The 25,723-nt window shown below is 44.1% G+C and overlaps 1 protein-coding gene across 4 annotated transcripts in view; it reads right to left on the bottom strand.

The window, feature by feature from the left end:
• The window catches only part of LOC134225949 (protein eva-1), a 586,714-nt gene that overhangs the window by 444,066 nt on the left and 116,925 nt on the right, over positions 1-25,723 (bottom strand). For 3 of the 4 annotated variants that reach the window (XM_062706406.1, XM_062706407.1, XM_062706408.1), the window contains exon 2: positions 15,140-15,909. In XM_062706406.1, coding sequence (XP_062562390.1) covers positions 15,140-15,272 — 133 coding nt within the window. In that variant the 5' untranslated portion in view covers positions 15,273-15,909. The remainder of the gene's footprint in view (positions 1-15,139; positions 15,910-25,723) is intronic. The other variant, XM_062706410.1, reaches the window with a different exon arrangement.

Below are 25,723 nucleotides of genomic sequence, written 5' to 3' on the forward strand. Positions count from 1 at the left end.
GTGGAGACTCTGCGTGTCCGAATCTATGCAAATACTTCCTGAAGCATCCATGGCCTGACAGGAACTGCGTCAGAAAGAAGTTGACTTCTCCGTGTTTTCTGTCCTCCCACGACTGCAGGTTCGGAATGAGCCGATAGGTCCACCTTCCTTTCGAACTACTGTCCCAATCCTGCTGCCACTTTCGCATCGAATCGACTCTCGCAATCTTGCGTGCTCCCATCGTTCCACGTAGTCCATAGCAGGCACAATCTTCCTCCAATAAGATTTTGATGGGAGTCATGCCTACTATGACGCAGACCGCATCCATCGAAATGGTCCGGTACGCACTTGCCACCCGCATAGCCATTAACCTGTATGTGCTGTTGAGCCGTGTCAGGTTCCTTTTCGTGATTCCTCCTGCCGCCCAGACGGGAGCACCGTATCTGAGTATTGAAGTAGAAACGCTGGCTAGGAGTCTCCTCTTTCTGCTACTAATCGCAGAGCTATTCGCCATTACTCTGGTTAATGCTGTGGTGGCTTTTGCTGCCTTATCGCAAGCGTAATCGACGTGGCTGTTGTAGTTGAGCTGGTCATCGATCATCACCCCCAGATGCTTCACTTCTCGCTTCGACTCGATGGTGACCTCCCCGACCGTGATTGTAGTCTGCTGAACTGCTTTTCGATTGCTGATTATCATCACTTCGGTTTTCTGGTGGGCTAATGCCAGCCTTTTTCCGCACCTCCAGTTCTCCACTATTCCTATGGCCTCCATAGCACGTACTTCCACCTCATCTACTGTTTCTCCGATTACCAGGAGTACCACGTCGTCCGCAAACCCAACTATCTTCACGCCTCTTGGTAGTCTAAGCTGTAATAACCCGTCATACATAGCATTCCACAACGTCGGTCCCAGGATAGAACCTTGTGGAACACCAGCAGTTATTCGTACTCTCTTTAGTCCCTCATGTGTTTCGTAAACTAGTGTCCGATTCTCGAAATAGCTCTTTAGAATTCTGCAAAGGTATCCCGGAACTCTCATCCTGTGTAGAGAGTTAGCTATTGCTTCCCAACTCGCACTGTTGAACGCATTTTTCACGTCTAAGGTAACCACCGCGCAGTAGCGGTTACCTCTTCTCTTTTGCTTCTTGGCTGCTTCAGCTGCTTCTACGACTTCCCGGATAGCGTCAACTGTGGATCTGCTCTTTCGGAACCCAAACTGCTTGCACGATAATCCGTTGTCGCCTTCTGTGTAGATAGTTAATCTGTTGAGGATGACCTTCTCCAGGAGTTTTCCGACCGTGTCTAGCAGACAAATAGGTCTGTAGGACGATGGGTCTCCGGGTGGCTTACCCGGCTTCGGCAGCAATACTAGTTTTTGCCGCTTCCAGCAATCGGGAAAGTTTCCTTCATCGATGCACTTCTGCAACGTGCTACGGAACATATCCGGGTTCGCCTGGATCGCTGCTTTCAAGACCAGGTTGGGGATACCATCTAGTCCAGGAGCTTTGTTTGCTTTTAGGCTTTTCGCAGCAGTGATGAGTTCCTGATTCGTAAGCAGGGCTTCATTCGTACTGGTGTTATTTTCGCCATACGGTGTGGGTGGCCAGACCGTTGGCTCGTGGTGTGGAAACAGACCTTCGATAATTGTCCTAAGCTTTTCTGGGCACCTCTCTGGCGGTATCGATGGACCTCTAATCTTTGCCATAGCGACCCTGTATGCATCCCCCCATGGGTTAGCATCTGCGTTACGACAGAGCTCTTGCATGCAGGCTGCCTTGCTGAGCCTAATTTCCTTTTTGAAAGCAGCTCTTGCTGCGCTGAACACAGGTCTACGCTCTTCCCTTTCGACATTGTTGCGGGCTCTCTGAATTCTCCTCCTTGCTCTAAGACAGTTGCGACGGAGTTCGGCGATCGTTCCATTCCACCAGTAGACTGGACGGCGGACATGTCGTGGCTGTACTTTTCTCGGCATAGTTGCATCGCAGGCTCGAGTCAATGCTGCAACCAGCTCGTCTGGACTCAGGTTTACCAGGTTGCGCTCGAATCTAATTGCCTCTGCTAGCACCTCCTTGTTAAAGGTTTCTGTCTTCCACCTAAGCTCTTTGGTACCACACTCACGTGCTTGTATCGCTACTTTCTCTCCGACGCAGTATCGGACCGCCTGATGATCGCTATGTGTATAGCCTTCGCAGACTCTCCAGTTTATGTTCCTCGTTAATGCAGGACTGCAAAAGGTAACATCAATTATGGACTCTCTGCCATCTCTCCGGTAGGTACTCGTCGATCCTTCGTTAACCAGATCTACATTTAGCCTAGCAAGTGCTTCCAGCAGACTCCAACCTCTTTGGTTAGTGAGACGGCTGCCCCACTCTAACGCCCAGGCATTAAAGTCACCAGCGATGACGACTGGCCTCCTGTCGGTAAGCTCCGCTACTAACGTATCCAGCATCTGATTAAACTGATCACTTGTCCAACGTGGGGGTGCGTAGCAGCTACATATATAGACACCGTTAACTTTGGCGATCACGAAGCCTTCAGCTGCACGGTACACGATGTCTTGGAAAGGATATCTCCCTACTGTACATATTGCGGCGGTTCCAGCGTCATCCGCTACCCAATTGCCGTCTCCTGATGGAATACGGTATGGATCCGAAATGATTGCAACGTCGCACTTCGATTCCCTTGCGGATTGCCACAGCAGTTGCTGTGCGGTATCACAGTGGTTGAGATTAATTTGTATTACCTCCACTGTGATTTACCAGACATCGCCTGTTTATACGCTGGACATTTCTGACCGCCAGTAACGTGGTCTCTACATCCATCATTCCTACAGATTAGGCATTTTGGTGGCTTTTTGCAGCTTTGCGCTTTGTGGCCATCCTCTCCACACCTTCTACAAAGTTTCGATCTATCTGGACCTTTGCAATTTCGTGCCAGATGGCCAAATTCTTGGCACCTGAAGCACACCTCTGGTTGCTGAGAGAGGCTCAGCGAGCACACCGACCAACCGACTTTAACTTTACCGATTTTCAATGCTTTTTCGGCAGCATCTACCGGAAGCTTTATTCCTGCGACCTGTGTACCGGATGGCCCCCTTCTTAGCCGGATTGTCATTTCGACATCTCCCAGATTAAATTGCTCCTTCATTGCGCCAATTACATCGTCTGCCGTTGTAATTTCATCCAGATCCACGCATTGGAGGTTCACTTCAGGCGCCATAGCTCTCACTTGCGCTTTATCTCCCACTACCCTCTCTGTTAGCTCCTTATATGACGAGCTCTTGTTCTTCGAGTCTTTTTTCAACTCGAAGATCATGTCACCCGCCCGTGTGCGCCGGATTTTTTGTACGTCGGCACCGAAGTCCTTCAGTTCTGGAGCTGTCCTAATGATCCGCAGGACCTCCAGATATCCTTCCTCGCTAGTCTTCACTAGAATCGTCTCGCCTTTCTTTTTCACGCTTCTTTTGATGGCATTTTGTCTTTCGCTCGCATTGATCCGATTCTGTGTGTGTGTGTGTGTGTGTGTGTGTGTGTGTGTGTGTGTTTTTTTTTTCACAAGGGTTAAAGGCCATCAAAAATCTGCGCGACAGACACCTCGAGCATCCACACTATGCTCGAAGGCGAACAGGGATGGGCTCCTCCCGACCTGCTAAAAATGTGCCTCCCGGGTAAACCGGGTCCCTTATCTTCCTTGCCTCGATCCCCCCGGACCACTGGATGCTGCGACTACTTCGGGGGGGGCTGTGCTCATGCACTTCTTCTAAAATTCCGGCCCCTAGCTTAGGCTAGTTCGCCGACTGGCTGGCTAATCCATTGCTCCACTGCAACGTAGTCTCGATTCCTCGACGGTCATGCACCGAACTTCCTGACTCGAATCCTCCTGACTCCCCCCGGCGTCGAGGGTGGTCCACCAGTTCCGGTGAAGGAAACTTCCGCACTGGTGGTGCCCCGACTACCGGCGGCTATCGCAGGGGACGCTTTCACGCATTTTCTCGACATCGTCCTCGTCCTTTCTTCTTCTTTCTTCTGCAGGTTGGCTGTTCGAGTGCCGAGGTCGGTCCGACGATTCCGGTTGGCAGAAAACTTCCGGTTCACCGGCGCCGCGACGACCCGAAGCCAAACACTGCTCACTGCGCTGAATACTCCCCAGAATTGGCACTTATTCGCTGATCTCGCCTCCATCTACGCTGCAGCTCCGACAGTATTTGCGTCACGACTCTGTTTACCGAATTCCACGTGTTTTCCTCGTGACACATTTGCTCTGCGATATTATCCGCCCTTGAGACAGGCATTTCTCTACGAATTTCCGCAAACCGCGGACAATAGAACACCACGTGCTCCGGCGTCTCTTCAACATTCTCACATTCTGGACACAGCGGGGAATTGGTGTGTCCGAACCGATGTAAATACTTCCGAAAGCATCCGTGGCCCGACAGGAACTGCGTCATTTAGAAGTTTACCTCGCCATGCTTTCTGTTCATCCACGTCGACAGATTTGGAATGAGCCGGTGGGTCCACCTTCCTTTCTCAGTACTGTCCCACTTCTGCTGCCAAATCGCCATCGAGCGAATTTTCGCCACCTTTCTCATGTTTCCGGTGTCTCTGCACTGGTAGCACTCGATGACTTCCGCGAAGGTGATGCAAATGGGTACCATCCCGGCGATAACGCATACTGCCTCCGACGATATCGTTCTATACGCACTTGCAACTCGTATGGCCATCAGCCGGAACACACTTTTCAGCTTTTCCCGGTTCCGCTTGGTTTGCAGTGCTTTGCCCCAGGCAGGAACCCCATACCGCAGTATCGATGACGAGACACTAACTAGCAGACGCCTCGTGCTGCTTCGTGGGCCGCCAACGTTTGGCATGATCCTCGCTATTGCGTTCATTGCCTTCGCCGACTTTTCACAGGCGTAGTCAACGTGGCTGTTGAAATTTAGCCGATCGTCGATCATCACTCCCAGGTGCTTCAGTGATCGCTTCGAAGCAATCGCATGTCCTCCGACGACGATTTCCATCCGCTGGATAGCCTTGCAGTTGCTGACTAATAGCACCTCCGTTTTGTGGTGAGCTATTTGTAGCTTAACTCCATTCATCCAGCTCTCGATCGTGGCTATTGCCTCTGTCACAGACGCCTCCACTTCTTCGAGTGTCTCGCCCATCACTGTTAATGACACGTCGTCCGCAAAACCCACGATTTTCACTTTCCTGGGCAGCCGCAATGTCAGGACTCCATCATACATTCCGTTCCAGAGGGTTGGGCCGAGTATGGAGCCCTGAGGAACACCCGCTGTAACACGCATAGACTTTTTCCCTTGGTTCGTGTCGTACACCAGGACTCTGCTCTCAAAGTAGCTCTTCAGGATGCGGCAAAGATATTCAGGAACCCGCATTCTATGCAGCGCAGCGGCAATGGCTTCAAAGCTGGCACTGTTGAACGCGTTCTTTACGTCTATCGTAACCACTGCGCAGTATCGATCTCCTCTTCGCTTCTGTTTAGATGCTTTGTCAGCACTCTCGAGCACAGTGCGAATTGCATCCACTGTCGATACTCCTTTGCGGAATCCAAACTGCATGTTGGACAGTCCACGCTCACCCTCCATACACTTCGTCAGTCTGTTTAGGATGATCCTCTCCAGAAGTTTCCCAACTGTGTCTATCAGGCAAATAGGCCTGTACGAGGCCGTATGTCCCGGCGGCTTTCCTGGTTTTGGCAGCAATACCAGCTTCTGGGTCTTCCACATTTCTGGAAAGTTACCCTCGTCTAGGCACTTCTGGAGTACCGTTCTGAACATATCCGGATATGCCAAAATTGCAGCTTTCAGGGCCACGTTTGGTATTCCATCTGGACCGGGTGCTTTCTTCATTTTCAGGCGCTTCGCAGCATCTGCCAGCTCATCATTGGACACTTGCCGACCCTCGGAAATTGCTTCTTCTTCTCCGTACGGTATCGGTGGCCACGTAGTCGGATTGTGTTTCGGGAAGAGACCCTCCACGATTTCCTTCAGCATGTATGGGCACGTTTCAGCTGGCGTCGACGGGCCTTTAATCTTCGCCATTACAACGCGGTACGCGTCGCCCCAGGGATTGGCGTCTGCTTCTCGGCATAGCTCTTTGTAGCAATCTGACTTGCTAATCTTGATTGCCCGTTTCAATGCGGTTCTAGCTTCCCGGAACGCCGCCTTGCGCTCCTCTCTCTCTGGTTCCGTCCTCGCTCTCTGTGCCCGCCTCCTGGATCTGAGACAAGCAGCGCGTAGTGCACTGAGCCTCTCGTTCCACCAGTAGGCTGGACGCCGATTGCTCCTAGGCTCCAGTTTTCACGGCATTGCGGCATCACAAGCCGCTACCATCCTTCTTATCAGTTCGGCCGCATCGTCGTTCTCGAAACTGTTGGCCGATCGAAGTGCCTCTATAAAGAGGTCCTTGTCGAAGGCTTTCGTCTTCCACTTCTGCTCAGCGGTCACTCTTCTCTGTGTTGTCGCATGGTTTCGTTGCCCAATACAATAGCGAATCGCCTGGTGATCGCTATGGGTGTACTCTTCGCTAACTCTCCAGTTCATGTTCGCCATCAACGAAGGAATGCAGAACGTGACATCGATAATAGACTCCCTCCCGTCTCTCCGAAATGTGCTTACGGAGCCTTCATTGCACAGTCGTACATCTAGCTTCGCCAGAGCTTCCAGGAGAATATACCCTCTCGTATTGGTGACTCTGCTGCCCCACTCCACAGCCCAGGCATTGAAATCACCCCCCATAATTACCGGCCTTCGTCCGATCAGGTTGTCGGTTAACCGCTCTAGCATCTGGCTAAACTGCTCCACTGTCCATCTTGGAGGCGCATAGCAACTGCATACGTAAACGCTGCTGATTTTGACGATCACGAATCCCTCACATGAACTCTCTACCACTTCTTGGATAGGACATCTGCCCATAACTTGTATTGCAGCCATTCCCGTTCTATCAGCCACCCAGTTTCCGTTATCAGGAGGAACTCTATACGGCTCTGCAATTATCGCTACGTCACACATCGTTTCTGTTGTTGACTGCCATAACAGTTGCTGTGCGGTATCGCAGTGGTTCAGATTAATCTGAATTATGTCCACTACTGATGACCTGCGATCGCCTTCTGATATACAGGGCATTTGTAGCCACCCGTCTGATGGTCATTTCCGTCCTCTGGTGTGCAAAGCATGCACTTGGGTCTTTGCGTGCAGTCTTTCGCAAAATGACCTGCTTCTCCGCATTTCCAACACTTGTTGGATCTGTCCGGACCTTTGCAAGCTCCTGCCCGGTGTCCATAGTCCAAACATTTGAAGCATCTCTCCATTTGTTTGTTCACTGGCGGGGCGGCTTTCAATGGGCATTTTGACCATCCAACAGTCAGTTTGCCTACCTCCAGAACTTTTTTAGCAGCGGTTACCGGCAGACGAATCATCGCTGTTTGTGTGCCTCCGTATGCTTTCCTTATTCGGATAGTCATTTGCACCTCACCCAGATTACACTGTGACTTTAGTGCATCCTTGAGCTCCTCTTCCGACGTGATCTCATCTAGATCCCTGCACATTATTACCATCTCTGGAGTCAGGGATTTAACTTCCGCCTCTGCACCCAGCGATTTTGCAATACGCTCTTGCATAACCGAGCTATCAACCGTAGGGTCCTTCTTTAGCTCGAAGAGCATCTCTCCGGTTTGAGTGCGCCTGGTCCTTACTACGTTCTCGCCTAAGTCCCTCAGCTCCGGATCCTCTCTAACTGTTATCGACACAGCGTTCCTTTTCGCAAATTCTATGGGTTAATTTATTACAAACGAAAAGGTCATCAACCCAAATCTCCACATCCCAAAAGAAGGGACATATCTTACACGAGCGCAACAAGTGCGCTAGAATTTGCTAAGGAAAAAGGTTCAATTTCATCCTTCCCCGAAATAGCTACCGGGTGACGGCATTTAAACCACTTCGAGTGGAATACGATAGGGAGAGATCGTAGGAGAAATGCAATGCTCTTGCAATACAACAAGCACGCACAAGCTTTGGCGTGAGCGGTTGCGCCCAGCTGATAAGTGCATACAAGGCATTGGGCCTGCTTTGCTTAGGCAGCTAGCGCATAAGAAGATGGAAAGGAAAAAAGGGTCATAAATTTTCGACCATAATTACTCTTGCGTCGGAGGTGATGGTACGTCTCGTTTTTGGTGGAAAGTAAACAACTGCCACCGCAAGTTTATTATAAGGGACAAACTGATCTTGTGTGCTACCGTTCCATGTAACGGGGCCGAGAAAATGCACCGTCAGTCCAAGGGACGATCACCCGGCAGGGTAATAAAATTCCCAAAAATAATCGAACAATGATAGCGCTGCCGTTCCTAATGCAGCTAGAATATGCCTTACTGCTGTTGGGTGCAACTGAGAATTTAAATGAAGTACCGCGTATGCATTTCTCAGGTTCGATTAGACTCCGTGATTTAAGAAAGTAATAAAATTGGAACGCGTGTTCTATTCTGGTAGCTATTCCAGGGAGATAGTTTTAGGAATTGAGACGTCAGAAATGACATCTCTTTCTAGCCTTAGAGTTAAGAGGAGCCCAGTAGGGCTCATTCTAGTATATAAGGAAAATCATTTCGTTGAATAAAACAGACTTTACCAGACTTTGTAGTGCGTTGGATCTAAACGTGTCTCATTTCTTCAAGTCTCACTTCCTTAGCCTTTGACATAATACTCTGAAAGGTGATATTGGCACCGCTCTATAGTCGGTAAACAGGCCCTTTCCAGTACTTATGTCAAACGCAGGATTGACTACACTATCCAAGTAAATCTGATAAATTACAAACACTCTCGGAAGAGGATATTGACACCGCTCCATAGACGGTACTCAGGCCCTTCCCAGTGTTTATTGTTTATTAGATAATCTCATTAAGTTTTAGACTTGCTTCTAAAACTTAAGAGGAAAGGATTTTGTCGCTTGTAAAGGCGCTAATTCTCTACGCGAATTCCATTTTTTATAAAGTCCCGGTACGTAAGGTCATCCTTCGCGAATCAGTTTTAACGCGACGTTAGTCGTGTCTTAACCATCAATTACTCTTTTGGACGCTACATCGGTGGTGTCCAAATTAGAAGTACATTAGTCCTTTCGTCCGCGACACTAACCTTCTTCAGGAGCGCTGCATACGTCGTAGCGTCTTTGGCCTTGACGAGTACGGCTTGTCCCTTAGACGGTTTCTGACGCAACGGAGGCTTTCCTTTCTTGTACTGCTCCATTTTTCTCGCCTCTTTTCGCTTCAACTGTCTATTTCTTTTCTCCTTCTGGCCTACTACGGTACTCCACTCCTCTCCCTGTGAAGTAGCGTCTGTTCCTTCGACTGCGTCCTCCCGCGTTTGGCGCTTTAGTTCGCCTGGCCTCCCGTCTCCAGGCGAGGTTCTGGCCCTTTTGGGAGTCATGGAGGCTGATGTACCCCCCACTCCTGCCAGTTTCTCTTTCCCTTGCTTTTTGGAGTACAACGGAACTGTGCCGATATGGCCCTGTTCTGGCGGAGCTAAGACAGCAGGAGCCTTAGTCAGCGCTAATGCGCACTCCGCTTCGTCGGCCCTCAGCGCTGCTGCATCGAATTCAATCGCTGCCGATACTAGCGCCTTCCGGATCTTGTGAACCATGTCCTTAATCTCCTTATGGACGTTGTTCCTCCCATCCACGAAAGTGTGGAGCTCTTCTACCAATTTCTTCGCTGCCACTATTTTCGGCTTTTGTGAGGGCTTGTTTAACTCACTTTGCCCAGGCCGCTGCTGCTGTTGTTGCTGTAGCACTATTGTCGCTGGTGGCGGTGATCTCACCAACCCACTACTGGCGAACGGGTTCGCCGCTCCTGCACCTGCTTCTGTGTTGTGTGTCGAATTACTCATTCTGTAGGGTCCCCCCTCCAAACCGTTATCTCCACCCGTCGTACGTAGTCGCTTATGATCCATGGATTGTCTTTGCAAGCAGTGAGGTCCATGCTAGGGTTGACACGGGCGCACTTATATGGCCGTGTTCAGAGCCGATCGCGCAATCGGGAGAATCTCAACCGAGCCTAGTACTCACCAATAAAATTGGTGGACGAGTATTGAACGTATTCGGAGGACTGCTAGTTTTTTACCGGGACGGAGGCGGCCGTACTGTTAGCCCACTCGCCGTTTCAAGCCGGTGTCACTTTTCCTTACTCAGGGAGTAGAACAGCACGACCGTCAGCCCAATGTCGTCGTTTCCAATCCACTATCCAAATTCTGTCCGTTGTCGTAAGCCGTAACCAGTATATCGTAATTAGGACCTTACTGGTATCGATCCTAATGTGCCGGTTGGCACTCCTGTTGATGGGCTGAAGTGCTTTGGAAGCGGCACGGGTCGCTTGTACAGAGCTGCTTATAGACTTGTGGTTTTTTGTAGAGATTCAACAGAGCCCACTGTCAAACCCCCGCCACGTCCCCTAGGCAGATTCCGCTTGGGCTGGCTGGGAACCAGTGAACTGGTACCAGGGCCCGGTCATCTCCCGAGAAAAACGCCGTGTGTGTTTTTTTTTTTTTTTTTTTTTTTTTTTTATAGAGGGATGAAGGCAAATCTGCTTACAGACACCTGAAATTATCACTCAGGGAGTGGGGTTGGCGCGGTCGGCAGAAGGCCGACCCGTCGAACCCACTAAACCCACCCAAGTAACAGAAGGTTACTTGAGTTACCCTCTCTTCACATGCCCTGTTCCCCCCGGGACTTACTGGATATCAATACTTCGGAGGGGGGCTGTGCTCATGCACTTCACGTGTTCAGCCTCTAGCTAGCACAGCTAGTTCGCTACATTTTCTCATCGAAGCATTTTTTATTCGGTTTGCGCGTCTCTTAATCTTTGACGCTCACTGTCTCTCTTCCTCATGCCATTCAGCACCACTGTATCTTTGAGCCATTTAGCTCTCGACGTGTTCGCAGTCTACTCAGATAGTCCCCGGCGGCGAATCTATCCTACTCCGACGGGAAGTCCCCGGCGGCGAGAGCTTCCCGAAAACCGACGACCCGTGGAAGTTTATTGCGTGTCCAACACTAATGTCTCACCTAGATAGTCCGAGGCACTTTCTCACTTCAACGGGAAACCGGTTGGGTGCCAAAGTCGGTCCAGAGATTCCGGGTGGAGCATAACGTCCGGTTCACTGGCGCTTCGACTACCCAAAACCGATTATTCGACGCGTCACGAACTACTCAGCATAGTCCCCGGCGGTGGATCTAGCCTACTCCGACTAGAAGCTTCCCGGTAGCGGAAACTCTCCCGAATGGAACTTTTGTTAACATTGAGCCGTTCGGCTCCCAGCATAGTTTCCTTGACTTTTTGCTGCACTTTTTCGTTGAGCCATTTAGCTCCCAGCTAAATCGCGGGCTACTCGGATGATCCCCGGCGGCAGATCTATCCTACTCCGACAGGAGTTCCCCGACGTTGGAATTTCCCTCGGAACCGACGACTCGCTTCTGTGTAAGACTTGTTTTTACCACTTTTAACATTTCTGGTGTTTTCCAGATCAGCGCAGGACGGGAGGCCTTTCTTACTTCAGCGAGTGACCGGTCCGAGTGCCGAAGTCGATCCAGAGATTCCGGGTGGAGCATAGCGTCCGGTTCAATGGTGCTCCGACGACCCGAAACCAGTTCTACCAACGCGTCACGTTCTACTCGGCCTAGTCCCCGACGATGGATCTAGCCTACTCCGACTAGAGGCTCCCCGGCGGCGGAAACTCTTCGATATTAATCTTCTGTATTCTTGAGCCATTAAGCTCCCAACTGGATCGCCGTGTGTGTGTGTGTGTGTGTGTGTGTGTGTGTGTGTGTGTGTGTGTGTGTGTGTGTGTGTGTGTGTGTGTGTGTGTGTGTGTGTGTGTGTGTGTGTGTGTGTGTGTGTGTGTGTGTGTGTGTGTGTGTGTGTGTGTGTGTGTGTGTGTGTGTGTGTGTGTGTGTGTGTGTGTGTGTGTGTGTGTGTGTGTGTGTGTGTGTGTGTGTGTGTGTGTGTGTGTGTGTGTGTGTGTGTGTGTGTGTGTGTGTGTGTGTGTGTGTGTGTGTGTGTGTGTGTGTGTGTAGCCCCGGGAATTTTTTATTGTTAAACACGTTTCATATAGAAGGACTTGACCGATTCGAGTGCAACTAGTTTCATTCGACGGAGAAACTTTCCTAGTTGGACACTATTGTTTTTGTTTGCTAATATCTCATGCGGTTTGAATAATATTTCTATTTTTCTTTTATCAAATACGCTGTGTACATGCACATTTTAAATCATTAATCAATTTAGCCGTGACGCAATCCATTACTCTCATAGTTGAGTTATTAGCAGCGTGATATAATCGCATCAAAGCTATTAACCGCCTAAATGTAGGCAATTTACGTTGCATTTACCATACTAATTCGAATTCAACACATTGAATGGAGAAAGGCATAATCACCACTAGGGGAGAAATTTGGGTTTTTTTCCTTTAAAGTCTCCGATGATTACCGGTTTTCTGCCGATCAGCTTCTCCGTGAGTGAGTCCAACATCCGTTTATACTGCTCCAAAGTCAACCTTGGGGGTGCGTAGCAGCTACACACGAAGATCCCGTTGATTTTGGCGACAACAAAACCTTCACTTCACCTTCACCTTCACTTCACCTTGCGCCTCCTCTCTCGACGTTTTATCGCTCGCTTCTACGAAAAGGGCATAACCTTTAACTCTCTCCCTCTTAACTCTCTTTGTTATTCAATTCCTTCATCTTTTCCACATTCTCCTTTTCCTTCTTCCTCTTCTCCCGCTTGCTTTCCACGGTCTGCCAGTCACCATCCTTGACGCGTTCCCTCAGCACGCTGGCAAAGCGTTGCACGTTCCGCTGCTTTTTCGTGACTTCCTGCTCTCCAGGCGAGTCCCTTTCTCGCTTTTCCGTGCGAGTGATTCGGGGACTCTTTGGTGCCTGCTGTGTTTCAGCTGATGTATGCTCCGCAGCTTCTTTCAGCGCCTTTTCAGCTGCTTCGGCTCTCTTTTTCAGCGCGATCTTTTCGTGTTCGGCTGCTTTAACGGCAGACTTGATGCTCGTCACTAGAAGCTTGATATTCTTTCTTTCACGAAGTCATAAAGCTCGTCACCTCGCTTCTGCACCTCCATCATTCCGATTTTTGGGTGGACACCCTATACTCGGATCCTAGCTCCTGTTGGCCTGCCTGGTTCTCATCTGTCTTGGGCGTACTATTGGTACTCGCTACTGATGCCTGCGACATCACTGGAGATCGCTACAGCTTCCCACTCTTTGCGAAAACATTCGCCCCACCTGCTCCTTCGTTGTTTGTAGAATTTGTTTCCATGTTAGAAGGGTCCCTCTCCGGGCCGTTATCTCTAACTGTTGTAGATGTTTACCATTTCAAAATGATGTCACTTTTACTCAGGAAACAAAATAGCTCAACTGTCAGCCCATATACGCCTAATCCTATCCATAAACCGAGAATCGTCCAATATCGTTTGCCGTGACCAGTATACCATAATCAGGATCTTACTGGTATGGATCCTAATGTGCCCTTGGACAAAGTCCCTGCTTCCCCCTGTGTGTGTATGTGTAAAAATTTTGTAGACACACTTTTTGGAACTTCACATTACCGGATATACTCGCAATAAGTTGCATTCGACGGAGAATGCGGTCCCATTGTTGCTATTGAAAATTGGCCCGATCGAACATTGTATTTCAGAATTATTAAAAAATCATTGTTTTTTTCAAAATCGATTTTTTAATGGCCCCAGTGCAAAAACATGCAAAATGAAAAAAATTTCAATACATTTTGCTATTCACGAGAAAAACGTTATCGCCGCTAGGTGGGTGGATTTATTTTTTTTTCTTTTTTCACAATTCTTTAGTATTATTATTTGTTTAATCAGTATATTATCTTCAAATTACCTGATAAGCTACCAAAATGATAGACTTTCGGAGCAAAGTATTTTGCATGATTCGTCGAGAAATCATAAAACTTTATTTACACGGATTTTCGAATTTGGAACTGAAAACTTTTTTTAGCAGCAAAATAAAATTTCTATTAAAAATTAGAAATTTTCCATAAACAATTAGGAAATTGCCAATAAAGAAATCAGGGTATGAACAATAAATAAATATAAAATTTCCACAAATAAAACAAAATTTCCATAAACAATTGAGAATTTTCCACAAAACAAAAATAAATAAGCACGTTAAAAAGCAAAAATAGCAATTATAAAAGAAGAATTTTCCATAAAGAAATAAAAATATTCCACGAAAAAAATACAAAATTTCCTTAAAAAAAATCATTATTAGCAATAAACAATTACACAATTTTCCACAAAATATTTTTTTTTCCATAAACAATTAAAAATTTTCCACAAAGTAATCAATAAAGGGCAATAAAAAAAAGAAAATTTCCAAAAAAAAATACAAGAAAGCAATAAAGCTGATGAAATTACATGAACTTTAAATGCTTTTAAAGAAGGGGTCATCTATGAAAAAAAAACACAGTTTGATGTTTTTTTTTATATTCCTTTTTTGTTTTTTTTTCATATTTTTTATTGCTCTTTATTGATCATTTTGTGATTTTTTTTAATTTTTTTATGGAAAAAAAATTATTTTGTGGAAAATTTTGTAATTTTTTATTGCAATATTGATTTATTTATGGAAATTTTATATTTTTTTCGTGGAACATTTTCATTTCTTTATGGAAAATTCTTCTTTTATAATTGCTATTTTTGCTTTTAAAAGTGCTTATTTATTTTTGTTTTGTGGAAATTTTTTAATTGTTTATGGAAATTTTGTTTTATTTGGGGAAATTTTATATTTATTTATTGCTCATACCCTGATTTCTTTATTGGCAATTTTCTATTTTTTATGGGAATTTTCTATTTTTTTAGGGGGAGTATTTATTTTAGTCAACTTTTTTTTACACGGAACGCATCCCCCGTGTAAAAAAAGAATCGGGTGTACTTGAACGAGAAATGCAAAAAACATCGTTTCTTCCACACTGCATTTGACCTAATGGTATTCAATGAAATATCAAACGCCTTAAATTCATGTAAAAAATAACATTCATAAATTTTTTTTCGGAGGATGCTTTATGATTGCCAATACATCTCTTGCTTGGCAGTTTTCAATATATTGAAAAAGGAATGGATTCCGTCGGACTTCCTACTTACCTAGTGGATCCACTCTGAATATCTGTGCATCCGGATCAGCACGCAGCATCAGTAGCGAAGACGAAATCAGCAATAAAACGATAATCCAATAAAACAATCGTTGCTGAACGGATTTGATTTGTATTAATTCCATTCCGGCAATATCTGATCCGACGGCGGTTCACCTCACACGATTTACTGATGCAGAAAAGCCCAACCTTAATTAATATTGTGTGTATTTACTCTCAATCACTTCTCAGTGCAGGTTGCATTTTTTGACCGGAAACATATTTACAGTTGACTCGTGGCTGTCATTCAATCATCAATTGGATTGCAATAAAACCAATTGAATCATTTTTCACATTTTTTTTGGAAACATTTACACATCTCAACTTTTCATTTCCTTTCCCGGAACCGTATTCACGTTGCACGTATTGATTTATATCTTTCGTTACGATTACCGTCGCGCTATTTCACTTCATAATGATTAATTAATTCACTTTGAAATATCACGTGAAAATCACTTTACCACCCACTTGATTACAATTGGATTGAATACAGAGAATCACCACGTTGCCTCGTGCACCGGGAAGCTTCCTTGGAACTGTGGAGTCGCGTCGGCAGGCAGCTGGTCGTAAAAAAATAATATGACTCTATCATTACGGCAAGCGACTCTTTATGAAAATGAATTAATGAAGCCACCTTCCGACGAAATTTCCGCTAAAACAAACACTCGAACTGCACCGCGGAACGGTTAGCGAACGGAAATCCACGGAAACTGCGAACGCTTCCTGAAACGAAAGAATGAGAAGGAATTTGTTTTACTATTTGCGTACGTTAAACTTTTACACAAAATCATCATCCCGCTATTGGTGGGAGGGTGAATGTTTGCCGTAGCCTGTTTCTAGACACGTGAATAGTAAAGCGGACAGGGCAAGGAAGCTCATTTTTTTGGCCCCACGTGTTGATAAAGATCGAATTGCAAATATGAGCAAGCGATAAGGTGCACGACACAGCGTGAACTTTTAGAGCATATCCATTCTACTCTGCTGTGTTTGCAACTCATGGAGGCAAAAAAATCCTCACTTATACGTAAGTTTCCTCTGCAAGCATATTTCCCGCACCAAGCACATATACATCCTGTCAAGAATACTCGAGAGTAAATGCTGAACGACCTCGAATGGAGCAAAGAAAGATCATTAAAAGTTTCTGTTTCACATACTGTGCGACGGAAAAGGAATCCAAGAAAGTGCCTTTTTTCGTGGGAATACCGAATCAGTTTGAACTCACGCGAAAAAAATGCGGATGCGGATTTGAACGAATTCTTTAACTTCACAGTTCCACGGGAATGTATTTCAAACAAGTAAAAGTGGGTATTGTTTCAATTACGGTTTCCATACTTTTTTGATTTTAGTCCTTTATAGCCTGTTAAAATTGCAATGTCAAAATGTCACACGTCTTATTTTAATTTAATATGATACCATGTGATAAAGCTTGCAATTTGAACAGGATATGTAATAGGCTTCTCGCAAACTATTAATGTTTCTTAAAGTAATGACTTTTAGACATAAGTGAAACACAAATTATATTGATCATAGTTGTTTTATTTAAATGCAATTTCATGAAATAGGAATTATCTGATTTTATTAAAATTTTGCTTGCTCGCTTTTTTAGTTGCCCTCAAACTGTCTTCGAGAAAATCCATATTAGTGCAGCAGTAGTCGCTACTTCTACTTGTTCTGTTGGGTTTCTCTCAACATAGTTGAAAGTGCAAATCTGCACAGAAGCATCAACGTTAATTATATCAGCTGCGGATATCCACAGCAAATGAAATAAACTTATCCAGCTGAAACCTCCACGGGAAAACCGAGTTAATTTTCTGACTTGTTGATGAAATAACGACTTTCGCCGCATGGTGCTATTTACGGTCAAAATGAGTGGAAGGAGATCGCAAAGGTGCATGCCGAATTTTGTGCAGCTCATTACATCAACCATAATTGGAATGTCACGAACACAAACAATCTTTCCGAGGAAAAGCTCTCTCGGTCCAAACTTCCATGAAGTGTTTTAATTGATTTCGGTTCAAATGGTTCCAAACAACGTTCCCCAGAATGTTACAGTGCTGTTTTTTTAAGTCGAAATATTCATTTGTTTAAAAAAAGGTTAAAAAAATTAAACAAAAGTACTGCCCATAAGAGCCCTTCATGCTACGTTTTGAGCGGTGTCAATCTGTTGAACAAAATACGAGACATAATTATTCCATAATTATTAGAATTATTCCTCGGTAATTGGCGCACTCCAGTATGTGCTCTTTCTTAAAGAGTGGGCAAATAGCAATCCCTCGTCCCATATTTTCGACATAATATGATGCAGGACTTCATAAAGCTGCTCACTGCCATGTTATCAGCAGGACAACAGTGCCCAGGCTGCACTACTAGCTTAGTACACAACCCGTAGCTGACGGTCTTTCATCGGTTGGCCCGTGAAAGCCCGAGATAGGAACTAGTGGGGACCAGAGCTATATTGGATGCTCCTTACTTGATGTTAATCCCCTATGTTGTAACAAACTATTTTAAAGTAAAGAAAGAAGATATTTGCGGCTTGTGCAGGGATTGCATCCAAAAGAATAATGAATAAGTTTCTCATTTATCATCTCTGTATACATTTACGAAATGTAGCATACTGTGAGACAATTTTTTTTGCAAGCTGTCGTAATAAATAACTGATTCGGGAGGCTATACCTCATGATAAGATTCTTTTAAAAAGCTCCAAACGCGGGGAGCACTGGTTCCGATGATGCATTTCAACTTGTCCTACGCAGCTGTGCGGTCCCCACCACAAAATGAGCGAGAACAAAGCGAGAATCATCCCTTCTTGGAGGGGCTGCCAATCCGATTCTGTTTGTTTGCACTTGTTTATAAGTTTGATAAATTTGTTTCCATGGCTTGTTCATTATCTATTGAGAGTAATATCTGTAAACCCTGGCCTTGTGATGAAATGTCGATCCGGTGTTAGCCGAGGAGAGTATATAATACCTTATATAAAAAACAAGTCTGCCCGGTTCATGGCAAGTAACTACAATCCGCCAAATGCCAAACTATGAAAAGTTTTTCTTATTTTTTAATGGCTCTACATTCCAACTGGAATTTTACCTGCTATTAGCATTTTTACTGTTATTAATTGAAAATCTGTCTGTGTCTGTAACTGTGTGGCTGTAAGCTATAGCATAGCATAGCATAGTTACGGTGTACTTCGTAGATTGGACACTAGTGATACTCATGTTTTTCTTTTGAAATCCTTATTCAGATTGCTATCAGAAATCAAGGTGGGTGTGGTCCTTGATTTCAATCTAGGATAAAAATCACAAAAGCATGAGGATTACTACTCCTGGCCACGTCCATCTTCACCGTAACTTGGGAGGGGAAGGAAGTGTTGGTGTAGTACTTACTTAACGAGAGGCCCCCGACTCAGCGACACCCTCATAAGTACCACGGAGTTGGATATTGGGGAAGGTATTCGTTGGGTCAGGATTTGCCTGTAGCTGACAATATGACCGTGGTAGATCTTACACCGTAACACACCACGCAAAGGTGTCTACCCAGCATTACGGGGGAACTGTGTGGCTGTAAACTATACTCAGGAAGTCGAAATGTTTCCCGAAAGACCGAAAACTTCCTAGACCGAACTAAGAATCGAGCTCGTCACCTCCGTATTGACAGTTCAACGTCGTTTCTCGCTAAGCTAAATAGAGACTGTGAAAAGTTTCATGGAGAAAAATGTTATCCCTCAAAAAGTACGACAACAACAAACAATAATTATACGAAATGATTTTCAATGAAATGTACAATCACTATAGTCTTCATAACTTACGCTGATTCATTTTAAGTGTTAAACCCATTACAATTCGAATTTATTCTCTCTCATGCATAAAAATCCGCTCACTGTACGCAAAATCTATATCTATTTAATAGATCCCACTCAAACCTAGCACTCAGTGTTCCGATTGCTCTAGAAATAGTTAGCACCCCCGAGCGACATTTCACATAATTTAATTGTTTCCATTTGCGAAGTGGACTGCATTGTTGCCTTTCCGTGTCATTAAAATTTCAAATGAGGCCATCACCCGAAACGAGTGCCAATCTACCGTAATTGTGCTCCAGCGTTATCTTTATCGTGAAAGAATTCAGTTTAATGCCGGAACCACTACCGCAATTGGCCCACTCTAAATGGACCCATTCCCGGCTCGGTTACTGTGACGAGCTGGTGGTAGGAAAACGCGACACCCTTTCGAGGACAACGGAACGCCGCAGAACCGCACAAAAACGCATTAATTTCCTGAATCAATAAATAATGCATGCGAATAAACAATATTTGCAGCAAACCAATTAAACATTTCCCTACGCCAAGCTAACTGACCATCAGGCCACGCGGGGTATGGATCTAATAGAAATGTCCGAGTTAAGCCGCACCGTTTGTTTAATCGTGGAAAATGCGTTCTAAACTGTGGCATCGTCAGTCAAACCAAGTTTATCGCCTCTAAGTACTGCGAACAAATTTATTATTTTTCAATTTATGTTATTGAATTTGACACTAAAAACAGGGAGGTTTAAACAGAACTATGTATTTGAATTTAATTTAGAACAGTTGCAATTAATTCGAGATTTATTATTGAACCTTGGTATACGAATTGCTTTCACTCGCTGTAGTATGCGATACATTTAATTCCAACTAATTATTTTAGCGTGCATCTAGCTGTGCGTTAGTATGAAAAAAAAAAAAAATAGATGAATAAAATTTTCGTTCTACCGTTTGGGACCGAAATCCATACAGCACCGAAATCCGTCCACCTTATGAGATATCAATAAATTAATGGTGGTCAATGGTAATTAATTTAGAAACAAATTATCTCATCCTGTTCAGATACTTGACAGTAAGCTTTTATGGCACTGAATTGGAAAGTAGGCTTTGAAATTAAAACAACAAAAATCAAAAACAAATCGCCACCCATCAAACGCGGAGTTTCTGCCGCCATTTTTCTACGGGTAGTGCATAATTGCACCAGAAGTAATTGAGTTTTAATTGCTAATTGCGAATCATTGCACAATATAAGCGGAATACAAATTAAAGGGATCGCTTCTCAAGGTGCGTATTGAACTATTTACAGTGGTAGTTTGTTCAATCAGTCTGCTTCAATTTAAATATTTAGTTTAAAAATCGCTGTACGGATTATGATCCTTTAATTCGAAATCCGTCCACGGTGGAGTTGATTTGATTAATAATTTTCTCATGTTATTCGTAGTTTTTAATGTGTAAATGTGAAACACTTCGTAAGTAGAAGCCTTCATGTTCCCTTGTCAATGACAAATGTTTCATTTGCATTCGATTTCTATTTTCTAGTCACTTTTTCATATACTAAGGTGCTTAAGAGTACGGATATCGATGCCCCACGGTATCTGCCTACTGATTTGTAGAATAATTCAATTATCGTTCGGAGTTGTTTTATTTATTCATTACCAAAATATGGCCGAAGTGGCCTCTGTAGTACGGGAAGGTGCACTCTATTCAATTTGATTGCAATCTACGGAGGTTCCACAAATTTTCTTCATCCTGACCTCCTGCTCACTCGCGCGTTGAAGCAGTCAAATAGCTACGTAGAATCAAAAAATAAGTGCTTAAACTGTGCAACATTGTAACTGAACATTATCGCAAAAATATAGTTTTTTTTCCTTGAAAAGACCACATCCACTGGTCGAAACGTCGGGCAGAGTAAAACGCGAATCTTTTAATGGTTTTTAAAGACTGAGATGGCCGAAATCTCTACATAAAAACTATTGCAATACCATACGATACGTAGAACTATTCACAATTGTTGTTGTGTTGTTGTTTGGTATCAAGTATAATTTTATGTAAAAGTTTGTAATTAGTTTATGCTTATACTGATGTTTTACTTCTAGAGATTCATAGAGTAATATTCCAATTACTCTATTACAATCAGCTCGAAGTACGTGTGTTTGTACAAAAACGTGAACAACTTTTTAACTAGGCGTCTGCGCCACTCGGTTCTCCAGTAGCCTTGCGAGCAAAGGCGTAGGATTGCCAATCCGGAGATGGCGAGTTCGATTCTCTGTCCGGTCCAGAATATTTTCGGGTTGGAAAATTTCTCGAAACTCTGGGCAGGCATAGTGTTCAGCAAATAAAATTTATGGTCTTATGGCATTTTCGCCAAGGAGCCGTTTTTGCCAAACAACCAATTTCGGCCAAACGACCTTTTCGGCAAAACGACCTTTTCTGACCAAACGACTTTTTTATTGGGAAACGAACTTTTCGGCCAGACGCCTTTTTCAGCCATACGACAAATTAGCTTCGGCCAAATGACCCTTTCTGTCAAACGACCATTTCGGTTAAACGGAGTTTTTAGCCAAATGATTGTTAGGACAAAAGGATTTTCAGCCAAATGATAAGGTCAGCCGTATGTCAATTTCCATCTTATATTCGTCTCGGCCAAATGCAGTTTAGCAGAATGACTTTAGGGCTAACGTGTTATTCGGCTAAGTAGCTTTCGGCCAAACGCATGATTGTGCCCCGTTTGGCATAAAGTCGTTTCGCAGGGTTTGAATCCAAATGAGAATAAAAAAATCTCTTACTTATCATTTTTGAACACATTTACGAATGTGGCATACTGTGAGATATTTCGCTGTCATGATAAACAACTTATTCGAAGGGCTATACCCTATGATAAATTCGTTTTAAAAAGCTCCAAATGCGATGGACACTGGTTCTATTGATGCATTTCAACTTATATTGTGCGAAAAAATCTCGAACCTGCGCTCCACAGCACATGCGTTTAGACAATTGGCGTTGCTTACCGCATATTAACGAAGTTTTTATGGCTTGTAATGATCCCGAACAGGAAAATGGCTACTTTTATCGTTGTTTGTAATCTATTGACAGCGATTTTTGCAAACCCTACTGTTTAGCATACTGGTCATTAAACATAATTGCCATCAGAGCTGTGTAGTTGATGAATAAGATTGGTCAAAGCATTAAGCTAGGTTGTTTCTACAGAAGAAGTAACATTTGGCCGAAACCCATGCGACCGAAAGTAATTTGGCCGAATGCCACTAGGCCGAACAGACCATTAGGCCAAAACCCATCTAGCCGAAAGGGTCGTTTGGCCGAAAGGGTCATTAGGCTGAAAGGGTCGTATGGTCGGAAGTTTTTTTTATCTTTTTTAGCGAGACTTCCAGCCCTGTTCTGGCTCGTCTCGTTGGCCGGAAGGTTCATTTGGCCTAAAGGGTCATTTGGCCGAAAGGGTAATTTGGCCGAAAGGATCAATTAGCCGAACGGGTCGCTGTAAAAAGTGAGTAGTGAGACAGTAGTTGACGAGTTTGTCAAGGAAATTCTAAATAGTTTGCCAAGGAACTTACGAAGCATTTCTCAAAGAAATTTCGAAGAATTTGCCAAGGAAATCCCGAAGAACTTGTCAAGGAAGTTCCGAAAAATTTGCTAAGTAAATTATGATGTATCTGCCGAGAAATCTTTGAAGGATTTGCGAAAAAAAAGTCCAAAGAATCTGTCGAGGAAATTTAAAAAAATGCTTTGGAACTTCCGGAGAATTTCCCGGGATATTATGAAATTTTTACTAAAGAACTACCAAAGAATTTTCCAAATGGGTTCGAAGAATTTTTCGATAAAATTTCAGAAGACTTCCTGTAAGAACTACAACAAATGTTTCAAAAAATGAGGTATTTTTTATATTTCAACAAATTCCAGAAAATAAAATCCTGGAAAAAATATATTCAAAACTGCCGGAAATCAAAGAATAGTGCCAAGCCAATTCACGTCGCCGCCGGCTAAAATGACTCTCGACGTGACGCCAAAAATGCCACCGACGACGATTTGTGGACTTTATGACTTCTTTTAAAAAAAAATCCTTTTCAAAACACTTTTCATGAATCATACCAATTATAATGTAGAAGGATCTGTGCACAACTCAAAAGTTTTTGTTTTTACATGTTTATGACAAAGCACGGAAAACTGTATGAAGTTTCACCTGACGAAGATCCAGGTCGAAAGTCATCAAATGTTTTGTTAATCTTAAAATTGAATTTTTCAAAATAATCATATAAACCCATGAAATTCTTAATTTTTTGCTGAAACAAACAAAATTAATCCATCAGCACAGGAATCATTACAGGAATTCGTGGAATTTGAAGTAATCCCAAAAATTTAGAAGATCAATTTTTTTAATCTACAAGCAAAACATACACAATCTAACACAACTGATATAAACTCAATCGAACATTAACAACTGTTCGAACAAGATAAAACAAACCGTAACCAGCCATATGGTAGAAACGTTTGGCCAAATGCCACTAAGCCGAAAGTTGTTTGGCCGAATATACCATTTGGTCGAACAGACCATTAGGCCGAAGGGTCGTTTGGCCGAAAGGGTCATTTAGCCGAGAGGGTCGTTTGGCCGAAAGGGTCATTTGGCCAAAAGGGTCGTTTGACCGGCCGAAATGGTCGTTTGGCAAAGAGGCTCATTTGACCGAAAGGGTCATTAGGCCGAAAGGGTCATTAGGTCGAAAGTGTCATTTGGCCGAGAGGGTCATTTGGCCGAAAAGGTTATTTGGCCGAATAGTTCATTTGAAAAGTGGGGAATTTCAAATGAGAAGAGAGACGTCTCACGTCTCACTCTTTATTTTCGCACTTCTCACTTTTCACAGTGAGAAGTGAGTAATGAGGAGTGAGAAGTGAGACGTCTCACTTTTTCGGGATTTCCTTGGCAAATTCTTCGAAATTTTTCGAAATTTCTTTGGGAAATGCTTCGTAAGTTCCTTGGCAATCTCGTCAAAATATCCTATTTCTTCGGATCTTCCCGAAGACCATTGAAATTGCCTCGGAATATTATTCGGAATTTCATCAGAAAACTTCTTGAAGCTTGTTTGAAAATTTCTTCGGGAAATTCTTCAAAACTTCGTAAGAAAACTCTTTGGGATTACTTTGAAAAACTCCTCTGGATTTCCTCGGCATTTGTTTTTTTTTAATTTCCTCCGCACAATTTTAGAAGTTTCTGCGGAATGTTCTTCCAAACTTCCTCGGAAAATTTATCGAAACGACCTTGGATTTTTTTTAATTTTCTGAGTGAATTTTTGAAAAATTCCTTAGAGAATTCATCGAAATTTCCTCGGCAGTATTTACGGAATTTCTTCGGCAAATTATATTTGTATCCTCTCTAGCCTACTGCTAGGCAAATGCATCCTTTGAAAAAAAGGGATTATATCTTCCCTTGCCCTAAACCGAGCAAATGCTTGAATGAAAAGAACGTGCCTTGCTTTCGGCCGGGCAAATGCATCTTTGAAAGGAGAGATCAATATCTCCTCTTGTTCTGAACCGAGCAAATGTGCGGGTTAAATGCAGGAACTACTAGAGTCCTGTAAGTAAGAGTACCGACACGATCATTTTCAAAATTTTATTTTTAATCCTCTGAAGTGCTTTCTTTCTGGTATTGCAGCAGCTAGTTCATATTGGCACAGCATACAACATGGGTGGTCTAAAAATTTGTTCGTAAATAAAAAGTTTGTTCTTAAGACAAAGTATTGATTTTCTGTTTATAAGTGGATATAGACACTTAATATATTTGTTACATTTGGCTTGAATGCCTTCAATGTGACTTTTAAAAGTTAATTTTTGATCTAGCAGAAATCCTAAATATTTAGCTTCGCTAGACCAATTAGCGGAACCTCATTCATAGTGACAATATGTCTGCTAGAAGATTTCAAATAAGAAGCTCTCAGCTTATGTGCGAAAATTCTCCATTTCTGCAAGTAAGCGGAGAAAATATCCAAACTTTTTTGCAATCTACTACAAACGACACGAAGGCTTCGCCGTTTAGCGGAAAAGCCCGTGTCATCTGCAAACAAAGATTTTCCTGCGCGCGTGCTCCTAGGTTCATTACCATACCGCCACCTTTTGTCTGCCAAATCGCCATTCAGGTGCTCTTCGTAGTGCTGCCGCCACCTTTGGATCACCTCACGCTCGTTTATAAGAAGGTTTTCGTTTATGTCCTTACACATATCGGGCTGTGGCACGTGGCTCTTACGTGAACGGTTCAACTTCTCATAGAACTTTCGTGCGTTATTAGCGCGGTACAGTTCCTCCGTCTCTTCACGGTCTCGATCCTCCTGCTGGCGCTTTTTACTCCGGAAAATCGTCTGTTGTCGTTGTATGTCCCGCGCCCGTTTGTATCGTGCCTCGTTCGCCCTCGTGCGGTGTTGCAGCAATCTCGCCCATTCTTCTCCTCAACTAAATGCTCACATTCGCCGTCATACCAGTCGTTCCTCTGATCCGGAGCCACCGTGCCTAGTGCAGCGGTTGCGGTGCTTCCAATGGCGGATCGAATATCTCTCCAGCCATCTTCAAGAGATGCTGCGCCTAGCTGCTCTTCCGTTGGAAGTGCCACTTCCAGCTGCTGCGCGTAGTCTACCGTCTTGTAGCCGCCCAATGTTAAGCCGCGGCGGACGACTCTGACGCGTGTTGTACACCGTCGAGAGTTTTGAGCGCAGACATACTGCAACGAGGTAGTGGTCGTATTCAATTTCC

Source organism: Armigeres subalbatus, chromosome 3 (genome assembly GCF_024139115.2).
Source record: "Armigeres subalbatus isolate Guangzhou_Male chromosome 3, GZ_Asu_2, whole genome shotgun sequence".
Classification (NCBI taxonomy): domain Eukaryota; kingdom Metazoa; phylum Arthropoda; class Insecta; order Diptera; family Culicidae; genus Armigeres; species Armigeres subalbatus.